Source organism: Macaca nemestrina, chromosome 13, assembly GCF_043159975.1.
Source record: "Macaca nemestrina isolate mMacNem1 chromosome 13, mMacNem.hap1, whole genome shotgun sequence".
Taxonomy (NCBI): domain Eukaryota; kingdom Metazoa; phylum Chordata; class Mammalia; order Primates; family Cercopithecidae; genus Macaca; species Macaca nemestrina.
The window spans coordinates 103,331,335-103,353,252 of NC_092137.1; the positions used below are offsets into that span (position 1 = coordinate 103,331,335).

Below are 21,918 nucleotides of genomic sequence, written 5' to 3' on the forward strand. Positions count from 1 at the left end.
TTTTTGTCATTGTTAAATACATTTTTAGCTTGTCCTAATATCTCAAGTCCTGCCTTTATTGCACCTAAGGTTGTTTTTGCCTTAGTTGGCTAGTGCTGTTTTATCCACTAAACATGTTGTTGCCATTGAGCATTTATAATGGAAATCCAACGTGAGTACCAGTTACAAACCCAATAATGTTGGGTGCTCCAAGTTAAAGTGAGAGGAGCAGTAGTTACCCCTAGATATAGTTTAGTTTGAGTATACTGTAAGGCTTCTTGTATACTTGTAACATTCCCAAGTATCCTCTGGTGGTACTCTTGTCCACCAAGTAACTCTCACTATTTGATTTCCAGCTTCATTAGAATGTTGTATAGACCAGTCACAAAAACAAGGTCCTTGACTCCTAGGACAGGAGATACTATGGCAAGGCACATAAACTGCAGCTAAATGTCTTCCGTCATATCCAGGAGTTTGTATAGTAAGTGATCATCTGTATTCACAGTAACATAGTGATCTATTTGTAAAGTGTTAAAAATTGCCAGACCAGGCATGGAATTGGGAAGAACTTCCTGGATCTCTTTCCCTAAGTGGGGGCCTCTTGATAGTTTATTACGCCTGAAAAACTGGTGCCATGGGCCATGGGAACATTGGACTCATTCTAAGAAGTTGATGTCAGGGTTCCAGTATCTTCTTGATATTGAAAAAATGTTTGTCCTACTTTCATATCAGTTAAACAATTTCCCAGTAAGAGGAATGGGGATCAAACAAATGAGGGGGTGTTAGTAGAAATTCAGTCATCATGCAGGAAAATACAAAAACAAAAGGTATATGCAGAAGAAATTCATTGTGAGTTCAGGCCTGGCCTGGTAATTTGGGCAATGTTATCTAGTCAGGTCTTGTCTGCTTCCCATCCTCAGAGGTGTCAGGAATCTTAGAGATCTTTAATTGGAGGTCTCCAGTGGACTTATAAGTTCATTTAGTTGTTGGAGCTTTCTTTAAATGAGAAATGTGGATCCAGCCTTCAAGTTTTGCTGCACAGCAATTAGTTAACAATACCTGATGGAGTCCTTTCCAGTGAGGTTCAGGTGAGTCTTTTAGTTGGTGTCGTTTCCAATAAAAAAAGGTCCTTTGGCTAGACATTATGGTATTTAAGAGCTTTGTCTCCCAGGAGTACACTGTAAAAAGAATCTTTTATTAATTTCTTTTGGAGAAGGAAGTTTAGTTAAGCCTTGACAATAACTGAGTATAGCACCTTTCAATAAAGTTGGTTCATATAAATTGTTATCATGTTTCATAGGTTGACTTGACTTGTAATTATCTCATAATTGATGTTATCCAAGAAAAGTTGCTCTTGGGTTAAGCAAAATCAGTGGAAGAGCCTTTGGCCCAGTATGAAAAGCTTTTGTTAATTTTGCTAGCTGGATCTTTATTATTCCATTTATTTGTTCCACCAATCTAGAAGACTAAGGATGGTATACACAATGAAAATGTTGGAAAATGGGCCAGATTTTACAAACTGAGTGGACTATCTTTCTAGTAAAATGAATTCTTCTATCGCTATGTAATTTGGAAGGAATTCCCCAAGAGGGAATTATCTGCTTCAATGATATTTTCCTCCTGTGTGTGCCGTGACTTCTGCAAGGAAATGTTTCAACTCAGTGAGAGAACATACAAATCATAACCAGGACCTATTTATAATCCTGGACTGGAGGTAATTGGATAAAATCCACTTGCTAGATATCAAAAGGTCTGGTGGGCAAAGGAAAATGCCCTTGATATCCATGAAGAGGCTGTCCTGGATTATGTTTCGGACAAACTGCACATTTAACATAAGACTTATGAGTGATTGTGGGTGAGTTTCCAGTAATACTGTTTTTTCTTAGGCAGTCATTTTCTGAGGTCCCTAGTGAGTGAGCTGACAGAAATGTTGTGATACAGGAAATTGAAATAAATTCCAAAGACAAAACAAGTCTGTTGTTGAGTCCATACTATAATTTGCAAGTGGGAGAAAGGTGTGTCTCCTTTGTTAGCCATATCTGCTTTTCCTTCTCTGAACCCTTTTCTTGAGCCACTTGGAGTTCCTTTTCAATGGAGCTCATTAAAAAAAAAAAATAGTCCCCCGTGTAGTTTCATCTGATATTAGTGTTAGAGCAGCCTTTGGCTGCTGCATCAACCAAATACTTTTTCTCGGAAGGGCTGAATTTGGAGTGTCCAAGAATCTTAATAATAGCCTCTTTTTTTTTTTTTTTTTGGGAATTCCTTAGTAGGGGGCTCTAAGTTCTGCCTTGTCCTGGGGGTCTAAACTACTGAAGGGTCTCCCTTTGGGTCAGGATTTACTCTAAAAGGTGCTATCAAAACTTGTGTGGGTGGAGGAGGGAATAAGGAACATCTGATCTGGGCAAAGTAGTTCTTTTTTGTTTTTTTTTTGAGACAGGGTCTCTGTCACCCAGGCTGGAGTATAGTGGCATGATCACAGCTCACTGCAGCCTCGGCCTCCTGAGCTCAGGCGATCCTCCTGCCTCAGCCTCCTGAGTAACTGGGACTACAGGCACATGCCACCATGCCCAGCTTTTAAAAATTTTTTTGTAGAGACGATGTCTCACTATGTTGTGCAGGCTGGTCTCGAACTCCTAGGCTCAAGTGATCCACCCACCTCAGCCTCCCAAAGTGCTGAGATTACAGGTGTGAGCCACTGTGCCCGGCCAAGGCAGTTCTGAAAGCAAAGAATAAGAGGGCTGAAGGAGCAGTTGGAGGGGAGGAGGTGAGACAGTGGGAACGTGAGACAATTTTTTCAGTCAAGGAACAGTTTCCAGGATCTTGTGGTTCACCTCCTGTATGGAAACAATTTTATCATTACTTCTTTTAGAAGCGTTTAAAAACCATTGTAGTAACTATCCCATTCTTTGTGTTTAATTTTTAAGCCACTCCTTCCAGTTGTGCACATAAATAATTCAATTTTGGGGTGTTGAATGAGCCCCATTTTGGCCAAGTTAAGCTAATTTAATTTTCAGTGATGTTGGTTCAAGGAGTCAAAAAATTTATAAGATAAGGTGCCATAATTTTTAGTCACAAGCCTAGCTGGTATCTTGGAAGATGGTAACTCTCCTTCAGTAGCTTCGAGCTTCAGATGTCTTGTTTGAAATGTCTCTCCTCCCTTCTCTCTCGTCTGCACCAGATTAGGAATGTGTTCAGGGTCAAAAATGTGTTGCTTATGAGCTTCTCTCCTCAGGCTCTTACCCCTATGTTGGTCTGCTCTCTTAGGTGTTTCAGGAGAAACTCGCCTGCTATAGCAGCGAGGTGCCCTGAATGCTAGGTGACCAGCCTATTATGAGAGTTCCCTGGAGGAGCTATTAGAACTTAAGTGTTTTTCTGTTGATTGTGAAGCCCTTTGGAACCACTACATGTCATGAGGAATCTCCTCTGACCCTTCCACGGGATTGTTTGTCACCTAAAAATACCTGCGATTCGGGCTGGTGGGTGCAAGTATCCTTTATATTCGGAGCAATTTTATCTCTATTGCTCTTATATAGAATGTAAAGGATTGGTGCAGACAAAGGAGCTTTTGAAAAGAAAAACACTCAGCTAGTCAAAGAAACCACCGCAAGGTGGTCCAGCAATAGCTTGGTTTTATACGTTTTAGGGAAACATAAGACATCAATCAGTACGTGTAACATGTGCTTTGGTTCAGTCTGGAAAGGTGGGGCAACTTGAAGCTCGAGGGCAGAGTTGGGGCTTCCAGGTCATAGCTGCATTCAAAGATTTTCTGGCTGACAGTTGGTTGAAGTAATTATTATCTAAAGACCTGGAATCAATAGAAGGGAATGTTTGGGTGAAGATAATGGGTTATGGAGACCAAGATTGTTACTTATGCAGATGAAGCTTTTAGGTAGCAGGTGTCAGAATAGATTGTAAATGTTTCATATCAGACTTAAAAAGTGCCGGACTCTTAATTAATTCTCCCCCGCGTCAAGGAAAAGACCTGGAAAGGGAAGGGAATTCTTTACAGAATGTAGATTTCTTTCCCCTACAGGAGACAGCTTTACTGGGCTATTTCAAAATATGTCAAAGAAATACATTTTAGGGTAAAATACAGTTTCTTTCAGGACCTGCTGTCATGTGATTCTATACTAGAATCAGATTGGAATTTGGTGTCTTATTGCTACAAATTGTTTTGTTCATCTTAAGATCTGTTTTAGCTGGGAATGGTGAGGTGTGAGGATTGTTTGAGCTCAGTTTGAGACCAGCCTGGGCAGCATAGTGAGACCCTATTTCTAAAAAAAGATTAAGAACAAAAATCTGTTTTAATGTTAATGGTTGTCAGTTGTGCCTGAATTCCAAAGGGAAGATGGTATAATGAGGCATATCTGACTCCCCTTTCCCATCATGACCTGAACTTGATTTTCAGGTTTTCTTTGGAACTCCCCTGACTGAGAGTGGGGTCCATCAATCAGTTGGGAGGCACAGAATTTTGTTTTTGGTTTACAATGTATATAGAGTAAAAAGTTACCCAGTATGCAGGTGTCTCAGGATCTGGAGAGAAATGATTGATTCTCTCCTGCATTTATGCTTCATCTGATAGGCAAGAAGGTTACAGTCAGCGAATGTTAGTGAAATGTTTGACAAATTCCAGCCTTGCAAGTGAGAGTTCATCTTTAATTTATAGGCCTGGTTTCTTTTACCTGTGTGTTCAACCTGCAGCCATCTTGAGCTGCTTTTAAAATTCTTTCAGATTTTCTTTTTCTGACAACTTTAGGTAATTGTAATTCTGAATGGATAAATGGAAGATGAACATTTGCTTATTCTTTACCCTGCTCTCACAGTTCATCCTCCCTCTCCTCTCCTAATTGTCTCAGTACAGTTACATTTTAGTTAGATTTTACTTGTTTTTTTACAGAATTGTAACTGCAAGAACCACACAGTGTTTTATGTATGATTACTTTTCCTTGCCTGCCCAATATTTTGTTTTCCCCAAAGTGGTGAAATCTGTTTTATCCAGCACAGTGGGCATCCCACTCCATCAATTTCATCTGCTTTGTGAAGGCTCTCTGTGTCGTCCAGGATGGTCAACTGCAAGCTGCTCTACTTGGCTGCACTCTTGGGGTCTCCCTTCACAGTCAGGAAATTTCCTTCTCTTTTGTCTTGTTTTAGATTGCCCTTGCTGCTGCTGCTGCTACTGCTGCTGCTTTTTTTTTTTTTTTTTTTTTTTTGAGACAGAGTCTCACTCTGTCGTCAGGCTGGAGTGCAGTGGTGCAATTTCGGCTGACTGCAACCTCCACCTCCCGGATTTCAAGTGATTCTCTGCCTCAGCCTCCCAAGTAGCTGGGGCTACAGGCGCCTGCCACCACGCCCAGCTAATATTTTATTTTTAGTAGAGATGGGGTTTCACCATGTTGGCCAGGATAGTCTCGACCTCCTGACCTCGTGATCCACCTGCCTCGGCCTCCCAAAGTGCTGGGATTACAGGCGTGAATCACCTTGCCCAGCCCTTCTTTCTTCTTCTTCCTTCTTCTTCCTTCTTCCTCCTTCTTCCTCCTCCTTCCTCCTCCTACCTCCTTCTCCCTTTTTCTTCTTTCTTCTCCTTTCTTGTTCTTTCTTCTTCTTTCTTCTTTGTTCTTTCTTTTTTTTTAAAGATGGTGTCTTGCTCTTGTCACCCAGGCTGGAGTGCAATGGCTTGATCTCAGCTCACTGCAACCTCCGCCTCCCGGGTTCAAGCGATTCTCCTGCCTTAGCCTCCCGAGTAGCTGGGAGTACAGGTGCCCGCCACAATGACCAGCTGATTTTTTTGTATTTTTAGTAGAGATGAGGTTTCACTATGTTGGCCATGACATTTTGGATGTCTGAATATATATATATATATATATATATATATATATTTTTTTTTTTTTTTCTCAAGCTACGAATAGGACCTTTTTTTTTTTCTCGAGACAGTGTCTTCTCACTGTCACCCATGCTGGAGTGCAGTGGTGCAATCTCGGTTCACTGCAGCCTTGACCCCTTGGCCTCTAGCCATCCTCCCACCTCAGCCTCCTGAGTAGCTGGAATACAAATGTGTGCCTCCACACCTGGCTAAGAAAATATCTTTATGCGACTTTTCCTCAGTCAGTCATTTGACTCTGTAGAACACTATGTTAAATACTTTTAGGAATTTTGTAGGCATTTCTCTGTTGTCTTCTGGTTTTTAATTTGCTGTTGAGGAAGTAGATACCCTTCTGATTTGTGATCCTGTGTGTGAAGTCTGTTTTTAATTCTCAAAGGACTCACATAACCTTTTGTTTTCATGTTTTTCTCCAGCATTTTGAAAACACCATGATGTGTGTCTTGGTGTGGGTCTGTTTTCATCCAGTGTGCTGGGCACTTGCTGGGACAGCTCATCGTCTCTGCAGTTTTGGGAATATTTTCCCTATTATTTATTTCATTTTTCTTCCTGCCGTTTTTTTCTGGTTCATCTTTCTGGGACCTTCTTGTGACTTTGGTGTTTGTGGACAGTCTTATTTTGTCCCTTTGCTTCACTTTTAGCTTCGTCTTTTTCTGACCCTTTTACTGCGCTTTCTTTGTTCTCATGTGTTTAGTTTTTAACTGCCCTTTTTTGTTTTCTGAAAATTTTTCTTAGTAGGATCTTGTTTTTGTTTTATGGTTCATTTTTTTTTTCTTCAGTTTCTTCTTTGAGGATGTTAATGATTTTTGTTTAAGGGACTTCTTCTTGTACAAGTTTCCTCAGTTGTTTTTTCCAGTTCATGGGAGGTACACTTCACAGTAAAATTCACTCCTTTTAAATATAATTTTTAGTTTTGACAAGCGCAGTCATGTAACAACCAACACAGTGAAAATACTGTTGGATTGTTTGATCTTTTGTTCCCTATCTGCTAATTTCTTGTGGTTTTTTTTTTTGTTTTTGTTTTTGTTTTTTTTTAGACAGAGTCTCATTCTGACGTCCAGGATGGAGTGCAGTGGTACGATCTGGGCTCACTGCAACCTCCACCTCCTGGATTCAAGTGATTCTCTTGTCTCAGCCTCCAAGTAGATGGGAATACAGGCGCCTGCCACCATACCTGGCTAATTTTTTTGTGTTTTTAGTAGAGACAGGGTTTCACCATGTTGGCCAGGCTGGTCCCAAACTCCTGGCCTCAACTGATCTGCCCGCCTTGGCCTCCCAAAGTGCTGGGATTACAGGTGTGAGCCACTGTACCTGGCCCCTGTCTGCTCCTTTGAAGAGTGCTGGGCTACCTGATTGTCAGCCAGCTCTCAGGATGAGGATTGCCTGTCAGGTCATTACGTTGGGGAACTCTTGATGTCAGATCATTTGTCTTTCCTCTGGCTGGTCAGATGTCCTAGAGAAGGCTGCCCCATTTCTTTTTGGGAGGGGTATGCATGGCTACCCATGGCCTGGGAGTCAAGTAGGTAAAGAGGACGAGAAGATGTCTGTCAGTAGCCTGGATGTAAACTTGCTTTTAATTCTCTTGTTTTCAATACAACACCTGTGGTAGATGAGAGAAAGTGCCTACAACATTTTGCAGCATCTCCTGAACCTGGGCATGAACATGTGACTTGTTTGTCAGCCACCAAGTTCTGGGATAGCTGCTGTGCAGCAGTAGCTCACCGGTAGGGTACCCTTGTCCTCAAATGTGCTTGGCCACCCAGTCCTAAGAGCAACGTTTGACCTTCTCTAGACAATCAGCATGCTGTTTTGGGAGTACAGAGGGAGGATTAGAGGTATAACAAGTTTTACATTAGCCTTTCAACCAGTCTTCTCTTTGTTTTACTCCTACTGTAACCACAATAGGTTCGTCACTTAATGCACACAGCAAATCAATACACGGAGACACTGGGTTGTAGCAGAGAAAGATTTAACCGTAGGGCCACCAGTCAGGGATACAAGAGGAATCCTCAAATCCGTCTCCCTGAGTAGTTGGGGGCTGGGGATTTTAAGGGTTGTAGAATGGGTTGAAGTGTGGAGATGATTGGAAAGAGTGCAGGTTGAAGTCAAGGGACAGGAGATGAAGAAACAGTATTCTTATGCTGATTTTGTTCCCCTTAGGGGGGAAGAGGAGCTTCAAACTGGTTGATGTCAACTATTCAGCTGGAATTCAGGATCTGAAAAAATCATAAGCAATTCTTAAAAGCCTTATGATTCTAATTAATGTCAGAGATCCCATCTATAAGAACACTGGGGGATGCAATTAATTCTTAAAAGCCCATGATTCTAATGTCAGAAATTCTATCTATAGGAACAGTGAAGATACAAGTGATCAGCGTCTAGAGCTACATGACTTTTGGTTACAAGGAAGTGGGCCAAAGTGCAGCCTGATTAATGCTTAATTATAACTATATTTTTGTTCAGAATTCATGTTAACCCTGTGAAGTTGGCTTCACATCCTGAAGTTGAAAATATCACTGCTTCCTGAAACTTTTGGGAGGTTCTGTGGTATTTTAGTTACTTCTTAGCTTTCTTTCGTACTGGCCTCGGTTTTTTGTTTCTTATTCCTGCATTTACCGTTGTCCATCAGTATTCCAGCTTTTAAAATTTGTTGCTATTTTCTCCTCTTTGGTGAGGTTTATGCCTTTAAGAAAAAATCCTTTATTGTAGTTTCAGAGAGGTTTTGAGAAGGAGCTGTGAAAGAAAAATAAATCTCGGGCCCCCAAATCACTAAGCCAAGGGAAAAGTCAAGCTGGGAACTATATCAGGCAAACCTGCCTCCCGTTTGCTTTCTAAATAAGATAGCTACAAAATTAAAAAGGTACATACCTCCCTCAAAATTTGCCTACAAGGAGATTCCTTGTGGACAAAAGACAGAACTCAAAGTAATCCCTCTGAGACTCACCTGGGACAAATCCATATCTGATTGCTTCCTCTACCCTATTGTTTATGTAAAAATGCAGATATTGAGCTAGACTAAATTGTGTATTCAGTGGATGGCGGCTGGAGAACTCAAAAGAATGCAGTCTTTTGTCTATTATCTACTTGTGACCCAGAAGACCCCTTCACCACCTCAAGTTGTCCTGCCTTATCAGACTGAACCTAGGTACATCTGATACATATTGATTGATGTCTCATGTCTCCCTAAAATGTGTAAAAGCAAGCTGTACCCTGACCACCTTGAGGCACATGTCAGGACCTTCTGAGTTTCTGTCATAGGCACATCCTTAACCTTGGCAAAATAAACTTTCTACATTGATTGCGACCTGTCTCAGATACCTTTTGGTTTACAGAGCTGAGCTAAATGCAGGTGTTCAAACTGCCATCTTTACCTGGAAGTTTGATCCTGTGTTTTTAAGACAGCACTCTTCACCTAACTGTGTTTTATGGTGACAATTGATAACAGTGTATACAGACTGGAAAATGCTGGCCCATTCCAGTTAATTGGGTGGAGGAGTCATTGAGAATTCACAGGGCCTTTTAAAATTCACTTGTTCAGGTTACTTTTTGTCCCACTCAAACATAAACTTATTTTTGTGTTAAGTTTAGCCAGATACAGTCTCCGGAAATGGTTGAAAGGAAGTCAGAATATTTTGTGGGGGCCAAGAGAAAACTTCCCCTTTGCCCTCTGAAGATTCACTGAAAATAACTGACAAAAGGCATACAAATGTGTATGATCATTGTTTTAATGTGGCACAAGTGCCTTCAGCATGAAGATCCAAAGATCAGAGGAAACTCTTCATTTTTATGCTTGGGTTCATCAAAGTATGAACAGCCGTGTAGAGATACGATTGGACAAAAAGGATATGATTTAATGCTATTAGATACCAGCTGAGTTGAGAAACCCAGCAAGACCCTCGGTTTAGATCCTTCCCGATCTCTGCAGCACTCCTTCCTTCTTGGTATGGGGCAGGGCCGTCTTTGGAATGGGGGTCTTATGACCTACAGTCAAACAAAGATAGGTGAGATAATTTCTTTATGTCCAGTTTTGGCATAGAAAGATGAGGGAGGGAGGAGGTTAGAGTAATATTGTTAAATTTTGTGAACCCCCAAAATGTGAGATAAGTCTCAGATAATTTAGAAAGTTTATATTGCCAAAGTTTAGGACACATGCCTGTGATACACTTCCGGAGGTCCTGATGACATGTGCCCAAGGTGGTCAGAGCACAGTTTGGTTTTATACATTTTAGGGAGACATGAGCCATCAGTCAACATATGCAAGATGAACATTGGTTTGGTCTGGAAAGGCGGGACAACTCGAAGCAAAGGCGGGAAGACTTGAAGCAGGGAGGGAGCTTCCAGGTCATAGGCAGGTAAGAGACAAATGGTTGCATTCTTTTGAGTTTCTGATTAGCCTTTCCAAAAGAGGCAATCACATATGCATTTATCTCAGTGAGCAGAGGGGTGACTCAATCGAATGAGAGGCAGGTTTGCCCTAAGCATTTCCCAGCTTGAGTGACTTTGGGGCCCCAGATTTATTTTCCTTTCACATTTCCCCACTTTCTTTTAAAAAATCTTTTGGAGAAAGCATTTTAGAAGAAAATGAGTTTCTGGTTTCAGGTTTCTTCTGATCTCTCTTGGCTGGGATTGTTTATTCCTAGACAGGTAGGTCCTGAGTTTTTAGGAAAGTTCATTTTTAGCAGGTCGTGAAGTCTCATGTCCTATGAAGAGTAAATAGGGGGAGGAAGGGAGAAAAGCAACAACAAACAAAAGAACAATCCTGGAAAACTGATGTAGGCCACCTTGCTCTAAAGTCCATACATTAGTAGACAGGTATGAAAGTGGCTTATGTATGTAAATAGGTTGCTGTTGTTTTCTTCTAAAGTTTAAGTTGTCTAGCTTCAGTTTGCAGGGCTTTATGAAAGCACAGTTCAGTTTTCAGTGACTCCAAATTTGGAACAGTGGGGAAAAAAGAAGGGGGAAAAAAAAAAGCCTGAAGACATTATTTTAGAAAATATTAGAAAATATTATTATTTTCTAAGGAAAATTAGAATTTGGTTCAAGTTGTAGAAAATAGTAAAATTGAAAAAATGTAGGCAAGACTGGAATGTAACAACAGGTGTGCTGTAGTTTTTGAAACAATTTTTCTCTAGTTTCCCATTTTTACTAAAGACAAATCATGGTAGGACTGATTTGCATTATTTTACTTGGCCTTATTATTTGTATACAGTGCAGCAAGAATGATAATTACTTTTTTTACATAGGCTTTTAAATTGGCTTTAATGGAACTTTGTTCCATAGAAGGAATCTCAGATAAGACTCCTTTTTTTGAGCCGAGCCCATCCATTGTGGATTTGTACCATCAAATACCTATGAGCTGGGTGAATTCCTTTCCTCTTGAGGTTCCAAGATAAACTTGGGCCTCCTGGGCCTGTCAGAAAGTGACATTCTTTACTTACCACAGGTCAGGAACCCTGTACTGGGACTGTGTAGACAAAGGTATAAGTTTTTCCAACGGCCTTTTATTGACTCCATAAGTCAGTTTGATTTCTTTATGGAAGACACACCATTCAGGTTAAAGTGTTGGTAAAATAACCAGTTTATTTAATTGTGCCCCATTACAAATACAGATTCTTATTGCACTTATGCAAATAACTGTATTGTCATAAGGTAAGAGGAGTCACCAATACTCCCCAAATTTTGTAGAAATCAGGTAGAGAAAAACAGGTATGCCCCAAATTTGGTTCATAACAGTATACTTTACTAAATTGTTAAAAGCTTAAAAGAAGTTTTTGACTCTGAAAAATAAAAGGATCAGCAACGTCTTAAGCAAAACGTTAAAAAGATTACTTCAGACTTCTATTAGTTTAGTCCATGCAGTTAATTCCTGTTCTGCTTGATATTCATGAATATTTCAGCTCTCTGAGTCCTGAAAGTTTTTTCTTTATTCTGATGTTACAATCTCCAAAGTTATGAGAAACTTCTATTCAAGAGCACCTGTTAAGAGTTTTATAGCTCATTATAAAGCCACCTTCTAAAGAGTACTAAACAAGACAACAGTTGTCATAGATGACAAAAAGTTTTAGGGCAGCCATAGTCAAAGACACAATTGAGAAGGAAATTTGTTACCTCTGTGGCACATAGTAATTTAACATACCAATTATAATTATTACTGATAACATATATTAAGTCATATCAGAATTATAGGAGTTTCCCATAATTTTGGAACACATACTAATAACATTTATACAAATACAGCCCAGAGAAAAGCAAACACTATTTCATAAATGACAATGCTTCCTGTATAATTTTTATACCAAATAAGCCAAATTATGTCATTGGATTTTAGGGAACCTGGTATCTTAAAGATTTAATTAGGTCAGAAAAAGACATAATTTATAATTTGATTTTGGAAATATTGTCAAATATCAAACGTTTAAAACACTTGATATCACAAAAGAGGATCACAGGTCATTGTAAAATAAGTCATTCATTTAACCAAAGTGATAACCTAAGGATTTAAAAAAAAAAAAAAAAGTTAAAAACCTTTATTTTTTAAAAGAGGAAACTTAATTTTCCAAACAATAAGCCCTAATAAAAACATGAAGCTAATTAGTTTTCCAAAATTTATAAACAATTTATAACATTTTAATCTTGAACATAAGATATAACTTCCATAAGCCTTTTATAAACTTTATAACCTTTATTAAGGAGTTGGTTAATGCCTCAAGATAACCTTGCTCATCTGACACAGGTGCCCATATGCTGGTCTTGCATCAGTGTGCTTTTGACATTAATGATTTATTTATAGTGAAACTGAACTTATTTTATCTCTCAGAATTGGCTCTGACAATCTCACACACCCACCTCTTCCATGATAGTCCCTTGGCCTTGAGGAGTTGAATAGCTTTAATTTCTGGCCTGTGTCTCAGTAATGAAGTTTATTTTGATTGACATCTTATATGGGATCTGATGATGAGGCTTTAATTGCTGTCAGTATTTAAGATTTCACAAGACTTGGTATCCTTTTCAGACTCAGGAGTCAAAGCCCTGTAACTTAATATTACAAGAACTTTAAAAGCACATACAAAAAGATACATGGATGTAATAACCTTAATTAAAAAAAAAAAATTAGTCTCAGTTTTTTTCCTAAGCAAACCAAAACTTAATGCCATAGGAATTATTTCCATAAAACGTAAAATCTGTTAGGCCAGTTACAGAATATTATGTTGGAAGAAAACATTTCCTTTAGACCTTTAAGAAATTATTGTTAGCATCAGGCCACAACAAATAGAACTTGAGGGGAAAAAAACTTATATGAGCTGAAAATGAGTTGGAGAGCATTACTTTGCTCCTTTTAAAAGGGGAGAGAAAACTGAAAATGGTGAGATGCAATAAATGTCAAACTTCTAAAACAAAATTTAAAAAATTTAAATTATTTTAAAATACGTTATTAAATATATTTTAAATATATATTATTTAAATATATAGAAATATATTTAATAGTTATGAGATACCATCTCACACTGGTTAGAATGGCTATCATTAAAAAGTCAGGAAACAACAGATGCTAGAGAGGATGTGGAGAAATAGGAACGCTTTTACATTGTTGGTAGGAGTGTAAATTAGTTCAACCATTGTGGAAGACAGTGTGGCAATTCCTCAAGGATCTAGAACCAGAAATGCCATTTCACCCAGCAATCCCATTACTGGGAATATACCCCAAGGATTATAAATCATTGTACTATAAAGACACATTCTCATGTATGTTTATTGCAGCACTATTCACAGTAGCAAAGACTTGGAACCAACCCAAATGCCCATCAATGATAGACTGGATGAAGAAAATGTGGCACATATACACCATGGAATACTATGCAGCCATAAAAAAGGATGAGTTCATGTCCTTTGCACGGACATGGATGAAGCTGGAAACCATCATTCTTAGCGAACTAACACAAGAACAGAAAACCAAACACTGCTTGTTCTCATTCGTAAGTGGGAGTTGAACAATGAAAACACATGGACACAGGGAGGGGAACATCACACACTGGGGCCTGTCAGTGGGTGAGGGGCTAGGAGAGAAATAGCATTAGGAGAAATAGCCGATGTAGATGATGGGTTGATGGGTGCAGCAAACCACCATGCCATGTATATACCTATGTAACAAACCTGCACGTTCTGCACATGTATTCCAGAGCTTTAAGTATAATAAAAAAAGAAAAACATTTAATAATTATACTTTAATATACATAAATTTATTAATTTTATTAATGTAATTATATTTTATAAATATATTAATTATATTAATATAATTGTATTTTAATATAATTAGTATAACTAATATATAATACAACATATTAGTATATTTTATTACTATAATTAATATGTTAATATATAATAGATATGTTTTTTATATCTATTATATATATATATACACACACACACACACACATGCACATGTATGTTTATTGCAGCACTATTCACAATAGCAAAGACTTGGAACCAGCCCAAATGCCCATCGGTGATAGACTGGATAAAGGAAATGCGGTGCATATACACCATGGAATGCAGCCATAAGAAAGGATGAGTTCATATAATATATATTATGTAATTATAATTATGTATTGAAACATGATTATGTACTAATAACATTAAATATATCTTTACATATATTTATTTTAAAGCATAATTAAAATCTCTAATTATTAAGAGTAAATCCCTTAAGAAATCAATCCCTGACTGTTCTAATAAATTCTTTAGTATATAAATGGCTTTTTAAAATAGCAAACCCAATCTCCAGAAAGACCATTATCATTTTCCTTTATTTATAGACAGCTTGATCATGTAAAAAAATTTTTTTTTAATCCTTTTATTGTGCCTTAGACTCCTCATGACATGCTTGGACTTTCTGGTTTGTCCTGAACATACCTCTTTCTTAAACAACCAGTCATATTATTCTAGGTCCAAATTAATCATACAAGATTTTTTCTCATAAAATTATTTCTCTTTAAGCTTTTTCACCAAAAAAAACCTTTACTTTACGTCTCTCTTATTTTGTGGTTTCTTTTACCTTGTTTTATACATAACCTTTAAAAAAGCTTTGAATCAGACAAAAAGTGTTCACCTTTTTAAGGGCACTTTTTTTAGAAAGAATGTTTTCCTACAATATATTTTTATTGGAAAATATCCAAATAATGAAATATCTATAATATAACTTTTGATTCTAAATTATGACAAGTTTGTATACAAGTATTTGTCGCATTACATTGACTTGTTTATCTAGATTATGAAAAGTTTGGTAGTCATTAAAGTTATAAAACTCTCCATTGCAAAATTCTGAGACAGTGAAGAAGATAGGACCTAACGGACTCTATCTTGCTTCTACCTTTATGCTGTCCTTGTTCATTACTGGTCTTTGGGAGGAATTTAGTTTGTAATTTAGCTTTGAAACAAAGACAATAACAGTTCTTTGTCTCGTCTGCCATTATACAAGCCATGGTCAAATCCTTTCTGTACTGTACAAGGTAATCTCTGGTACCCCACAGCCAAAGAGTTCAGGTCACGCAATACAGGAAAACAGAGCTTTAGACCTAAGAAGAATCTGCACATGACTCTTGAAACTCCACAGGGAAAACAGAACACCCCAACTGTGGTGAGTGGCACCTTTGTTCTGAATTCTTTAAAGGAGTTCAAGTCATTATAAACATTAGACTTTTTTTGGTACTGCAGATGGCAAAGGGGGAAGGAGAAGTATAGAGTGGAAGAAAAGTAAACGAAAGAACTTTTTTTTTTTTTTTTTTTAAAGACAGGAAGCAAACACAGAAACCAAGTGCATAGTTTTTTTGTTTGTTTTTCCCTCTTTTTCAGCTGCGAGGAACTTTAGCCAAAGTAGAAAGGGTTTGTTACTGATAATTTGGAATTCTTACTTGGATTTGATCAAGTCAGGTAGAGTTGGTCAAATCTGTTGGGAGAAGACTGCAACAAACAACAGCAAAAACGCTGGCAGTATGAACACTGAGTGCTCTAATGGTAAGGAGAAATTAAAACCAACTGGTTGTTAAACTTTAGACAAGATAAAACTTCAATTCAACTACTTACCTAGGGATGGGTTTCAGGCTAAAGACTTACCTAGGGATGGGTTTCAGGCTAAAGACTGCTTTCTACTGCCCTAGAAGCAGGAGGAAAAAAAACCAAAAAAACTTGAACTCATATTCCCTGCTGGGAGTGAGGTCAAACTCCATAAAGGAGTTACCTGCCTTCCATCATCATGGAAACAGGAAATCTTGCCTGCCTTGCCTTCCTTGCTGGAAGCAAGTAAAACTCCAAAAAAAAAAAAAAAAGAGCGGTGAGTTGTACAGCAAAACAAACTTTAGATTTTTGACCAGATTTGGGGAGATCAGGGATTCTCCGGAGGGTGTACTCCCAGACCTCAGCAAATTGTCCTGTTGGTTTGAGCCATAAAATTAGCTCATGCTGGTCCCAGGCACTGATAGGAGATTTGTCAAAGGTCAGGGGCACCTCCACTCAGAATCCTCTGTGGTTACCAAAATGTCAACCCTGAAAATCTGAGACAGGTTTCAGTTAATTTAGAAAGTTTATATTGCCAAAGTTGAGGGCACGTGGTTATGACACGCCTCAGGAGGTCCTGATGACATGTGGCCAAGGTGGTCAGAGCACAGTTTGGTTTTGTATATTTTAGGGAGACATGAGGTGTTAATCAGTATATGCAAGATGAACATTGGTTTGGTCTGGAAAGGTGGGACAACTCAAGCAAAGGCGGGAGGACTTGAAGCTGGAAGGGGGCTTCCAGCTCATAGTATATAAGAGACACAGGGTTGCATTCTTTTGAGCATCTAATTAGCCTTTCCAAAGGAGGCAATCAGATATGCATTTATCACAGTGAGCAGAGGGATGACTTTGAATAGAATGGGAGGCAGGTTTGCCCTAAGCAGTTCCCAGCTGGAGTGGTTATGGGGCCTCAAGATTTATTTTCCTTTCACAGTTTTATGTGTGGCTTTGGGGAAAGGGAAAAGGAAAGTGGTTGTGGTTTCTGTGACCTGCCTTGGGGAGGAGGGATTCTAGTTTCTATGGCTATCCTCAGGGGAGCATGAGGGGCCAGAGTCAGGAGGGCAGAATAAATTGAAAGGAACTTTTGCTTCTGAAGATATTTCTTTCTTTTTTCTTTCTTTTCTTTCTTTCTTTTTTTGTTTTATTTTGTTTTGTTTTTTTTGAAACAGAGTCTCACTCTGTCACCCACGCTGGAGTGCAGTGGTGTGATCTTGGCTCACTTCAACCTCCACCTCCCAGGTTCAAGTGATTCTTATGCTTCAGCCTCCCTAGTAGATGAGATTACAAACATATGGCACCACACCCAGCTAATTTTTTTGTATTTTTAGTAGTAGAGATGGGATTTCACCATGTTGGCCAGGCTGATCTCGAACTCCCAACCTCAGGTGATCCACCCACCTGGGCCTCCCAAAGTGCTGGGATTATAGGAGTGAACCACCATGCCTGGCAGCTCCCGAGGATGTTTCTGAGGCTTTTATTTTGGGGTATCCTGAGCCCCAACAGTTTTATGCCCTACTTTTTAAATAAGTAAACCTGTAGGGATTTAAATGATTTTGGTGGATTTGGTGGATTAAAATTAAAGGCCTTTAATTTTAAAGATAGAAGGTAAAGAAGAAGGTAAAGCACTTGAAAGCCAGAACTGGTTTAAACCAAAAACAGCGTTTATTGCTCACTCTGTCTTCGGTTCTACCTTGATTGGGTAGTAGAAGGGAAAATGTTTACGCTTCTACTATGTAAGCACCACAAAACCTGAAAACCACATTTTGTGAAATAATAGAACTACATTTTCAGGTTTTATTGTCAAATTAAGGGAAAACAGAAGTACCGTTAGCCTGCCAAGTGCCACTGTCCCTAATCACAAGAGACATTTAGAGGTACCAGCTGTGGGGTTTGCTTCTTGTCTTTCTTCAGAATCACAAGCTAATCATTAGCTTTTCTGCTCCTTGCACTTTCCCGAGCTCTGGCCAGAAGTGCAGGCAGGGGTGTTTACATGCTCCAGAAACCTTTTTCCTTGCCTGTTAGAAGCTTCTGGTGTCTAGCAGTTGCAAATCTCAGTGGAGCACCAGAGGCTGCATATGCTCACTGAGCCAGCAGTGGGTCAAAACCCTCATGCTGTTTGTTAAACTCCATGCATCAGTTTGCCAAGGCTGCCATAACAGGGTTCTACAGACTGAGTAGCTTAAAAAAACCCAGAAATGTATTGTCTGAGAGTTCTGGAGGCTAGAACTCCGAGATAAAGGTGTTGGCAGAATTGGTTCTCTGAGACTGTGAAGGAGAATCTGTTCTGTGCCTTCCTCCTAACTCTCTCGGTGGGTTGCCGATATCCTTTGGTGTTCCTTGGCTTGTAGGTCCATCCCCCTGATCTCTGCCTGCATGTTCACATGTTGTTCTCCCTGTGGGCCTATTTGTTTCTGTGTCAAAATTTCCGCTTTTAATAAGGACACCAGTTACATTGATTTAGAGCTTACTCCAATGGCCTCATTTGAATTTGATTACCTCTCTAAAGATCCTGTCTCCATAAAACGTCCCATTCTGAAGTACTTCAGTTGTCCATTTTAACAAACTGGCAGAATTTCTGAGACCCGTGTTGTGAATTGGGGCACAGAACTGTTTTAAGGGAGTACAGATGTTCCTCTTGTGTTGTTGCTTATTGTCTGTTGGGGAAAATGGGAGAGTCTCAGGGCTTGCAGAGGTTGAGGGTGGAGTGTGGGGGTATGCAGGGGAATCACAGAGGGCCTCTCAGCTGCAGATATAGACAGTGCTTACCGACCAGGCCGTTTTCATGTGCCAGGCTTTGGTCAGATACTAGGCTGGGTGGCCAGTGGTTGTGGTGAGGAGGCATAGCTCAGTTGGTTGTGGTGATCATTTAAGGCAAGCTTGTCCAACCTGTGGCCCAAGATGGCTTTGAATGTGGTCCAACACAAGTTCATAAACTTTCTTAAAACATTGAGTTGTTTTGTGATTTTTTTTTTTTTTTTTTTTTAAGCTCATCAGCTATTGGTAGTGTTAGTGTATTTTATGTGTGGCCCAAGACAATTCTTCCAGTGTGATCCAGGGAAACCAAAAGGCTGGACACCCCTGATTTAAGGTATATACATTTATATAAGAATATAGAGGCCCTTGTGCATGGAGAGTGTGTGTTACTATCTTCAGTGTCTGGTGTGGTGCCTGGCACTCCACAAATGTTCAAAGAATTAATGCTACATTCACGTATGCAATATTTTATAAGTATATGGTAGAGAAGCAGTGGAGATAATGTGCCTTTTAGGGGAAGGAGAGCCAACTCCTTGTCTAGGACACGACACCTATTTTTAAAATGTCCTTATCAGTTAGCAGTGTGGTTTTTGTTTGTTTGTTTTGTTTTTGAGACAGAGTATTGCTCTGTCGCCCAGGCTGGAGTGCATTGGCACTATCTTGGCTCACTGCCACCCTCCACCTCCTGGTCTCAGGTGATCCTCCTGCCTCAGCCTCCTGAGTAGCTGGGATTACAGGTACACACCATGATGCCCAGCTAATTTTTGTATTTTTAGTAGAGACGGGGTTTCACCATGTTGGTCAGGCTGGTCTTGAACTCCTGGCCTCAACTGATCCACCTACCTTGGCCTCCGAAGGTGCTGGGATTACAGGCATGAGCCACCGTGCATGGGTGTTAGCGAAGCGATGTGTTAATGATTGGTTTAATACCCCGTGTGTGTGTGTGTGCGTGCGCGCGCACGTGTGCATGCATGTGTGTATGTATGCGCACTTGCGTGCGTGTGTGTGTGTGAGGGAGAGAGAGAAGTGTGCCACTCTGCAGCCTTACCCCTGCCCTCCTTCTGCAGCATTCTTTATAAACTAATTTCAGAGGTGTCATGTCATCACCTCCGCTTTGTGCCATTGGTCACTCACACAGACCAGTTCTGGGACAGTGGGAAGTGATGACCCAAAGGGATGAATATCAGGAGGTGAGGATTATTGGGGCCATCTAAGAGGTCACTTTCCAATGTTTTTATAGTCTCAGATCTGAAGTTAGGATGGTTTCTCTAATACTACTTTTACTTTTTTGAACTTTAAAGTTCAGGGGTACATGTGCAGGTTTGTTATATAGGTAAACTCGTGTCGTGGGGGTTTGTTGTACAGATTATTTTGTCACGGAGATATTAAGCCTAGTACCCATTAGTTATTTTCCCTGATCCTCTCCTTCCTCCCACCCTCCACCCTCTGTCCTTCAGTCAGCCCCAGTGTGTATTGTTGCGCTGTGTTAGCTCCCACTTATAAGTGAGAACATGTGGTATTTGGTTTTCTGTTCCTGCGCTAGTTTGCTAAGGATAATGGCCTCTGGCTCCATCCATGTTCCTGAAAAGGACATGATCTCTCTTTCTTTTTGTTTTTAATGACAGCATAGTTCTAATAGTACTTTTGGAGAAATCTAAGAATTAAGAAATAATCTAGCAATACTATTTTTGCTGTTTTCCTTTACAGTATATATTTCTCTTTAGTAAGTACAAAATCATAAGTGTGTTTTTGAACTTGCTTATTCAGCCAGCATTTTATTTTAGCTTTTTATTATGGAAAATTTCAAAGTTTAGAAAGGAGGGAGAACTATAAAATTAACTTCCATGTACTCAGCACCCAGTTTCAATAATTATCAATTCACAGCCAATCCTGTTTCATCCATACCTAAATATCCCCCGACTCTTGTTATTTAGAAACAAATTCCAGGCATAATATTATTTCATTGTATATATTTCATATGTCTCTCTGAAAAATAGAGAGTCTTTTAAACATCACAATACTTAAAAAAAAAAAAAGCAATAATTTCTAATAACATCAATACTTTTTAATAACATCATATCTGGGGTTCAGAGTTTTTTGTCTTATCCTTTAAAAATATATTTTTTAGTTTGTTTGAATTTGGCTCCAACATTACAATTTTCAAGATCTTTATGTTTTAGTCTTAGAGTCTTAGGATTTTAGATTCGAAAGTTGACTTTGGTCATTTCATCTGTCCCTACCTTTTTATAGATGAGAAAAATTGCCAAGGGTCACAGAGCTGGCTCATTTAAGATTAGAACCTGGACCTTCTGATTCTTAATCTCAGGTGCTTTTTGTTTTAAGAAACGTTTGGTTTCTGTGCATTATAAACAATGACATGAACATAAACCCACATCGCTAGGACTTGGGCATTCAAACATGAAGTTTTGAGGTTCCTTTATTCCAGCTACGAATCCTGCTCAGAGCCATGTCTTGGCTGTAACCAGTGTTCTCCCCTTTTGTCACCTTTTTAAAAAGATTAGCTCTGAAGCATGACTATAAAGTCAGTGGTGCTGACTTTTTCACAAACATCCTAAATCTCTCCCAGTCTAGTGTGCTAAATTTGCTGATTTCCTCACTTAGTCTTTTTGGTTTCTGGCATTTTTAAGTGTATATTTTCTGTTTCTTATATTTACTTAACGGTGTGGGCTGGAAATCACTCCGTGTCCATTCATAGTGATCTTCCTCAGTCTGTTTTTATACCATTGGATTGTTTTAAAAGCTTTTCTAAAATGTTATGGATTTGGTTCTACGTTAGGAACTTTTTGTCGCACTTGTTTTGCCAGAAGCTTTAGGATGCCATGGCATTCTCTTTCGTCACAAGTCCCTGATGAGGAGCTCTTAGCTTCGCATTGGAACAGGGTCTTTGCTGCCCTGAGGAGGAGCTCTTAGCTTCGCATTGGAACAGGGTCTTTGCTGCCCTGAGGAGGAGCTCTTAGCTTCGCATTGGAACAGGGTCTTTGCTGCACTGAGGAGGAGCTCTTAGCTTCGCATTGGAACAGGGTCTTTGCTGCGCTGTTTGCCTTTGTCCAGCTCCCAGGTTGGATCAGCAGTTAGTTTTGCCATCCATGGGGCTAGATCTCCTACCTCTTGGAGGGCCATGCTGGGCTTTGGGAGTGAGCTTGGGCAGGACTTGGGACACTTAAATCCAGAAGAATTCTGAGAATCCTTGCCATGAACTCAGGTAAATGTTTGTGGTTGCTCTTCCCTGTCCCCCG

The 21,918-nt window shown here is 39.4% G+C and overlaps 1 protein-coding gene and 1 long non-coding RNA gene across 3 annotated transcripts in view; both read left to right on the top strand.

Moving 5' to 3' along the window:
* LOC105496029 (ribose 5-phosphate isomerase A) overlaps positions 1-21,918 on the top strand; it is a 54,585-nt gene that overhangs the window by 13,454 nt on the left and 19,213 nt on the right. The window contains exons 1-2 of one of the 2 annotated variants that reach the window (XM_071077047.1): positions 7,236-9,858; positions 13,616-13,830. The exons of the other annotated variant lie outside the window; for it this stretch is intronic. Coding sequence (XP_070933148.1) covers positions 9,801-9,858; positions 13,616-13,830 — 273 coding nt within the window. The 5' untranslated portion in view covers positions 7,236-9,800. Of the gene's footprint in view, positions 1-7,235; positions 9,859-13,615; positions 13,831-21,918 lie in introns of those variants that run through there. 2 annotated transcript variants of the gene reach the window in all.
* LOC139357923 (uncharacterized) lies at positions 14,879-21,915 on the top strand. Its single transcript, XR_011611969.1, has 3 exons — positions 14,879-15,491; positions 15,707-15,868; positions 20,912-21,915. It is a non-coding gene; the product is annotated as an uncharacterized lncRNA (long non-coding RNA).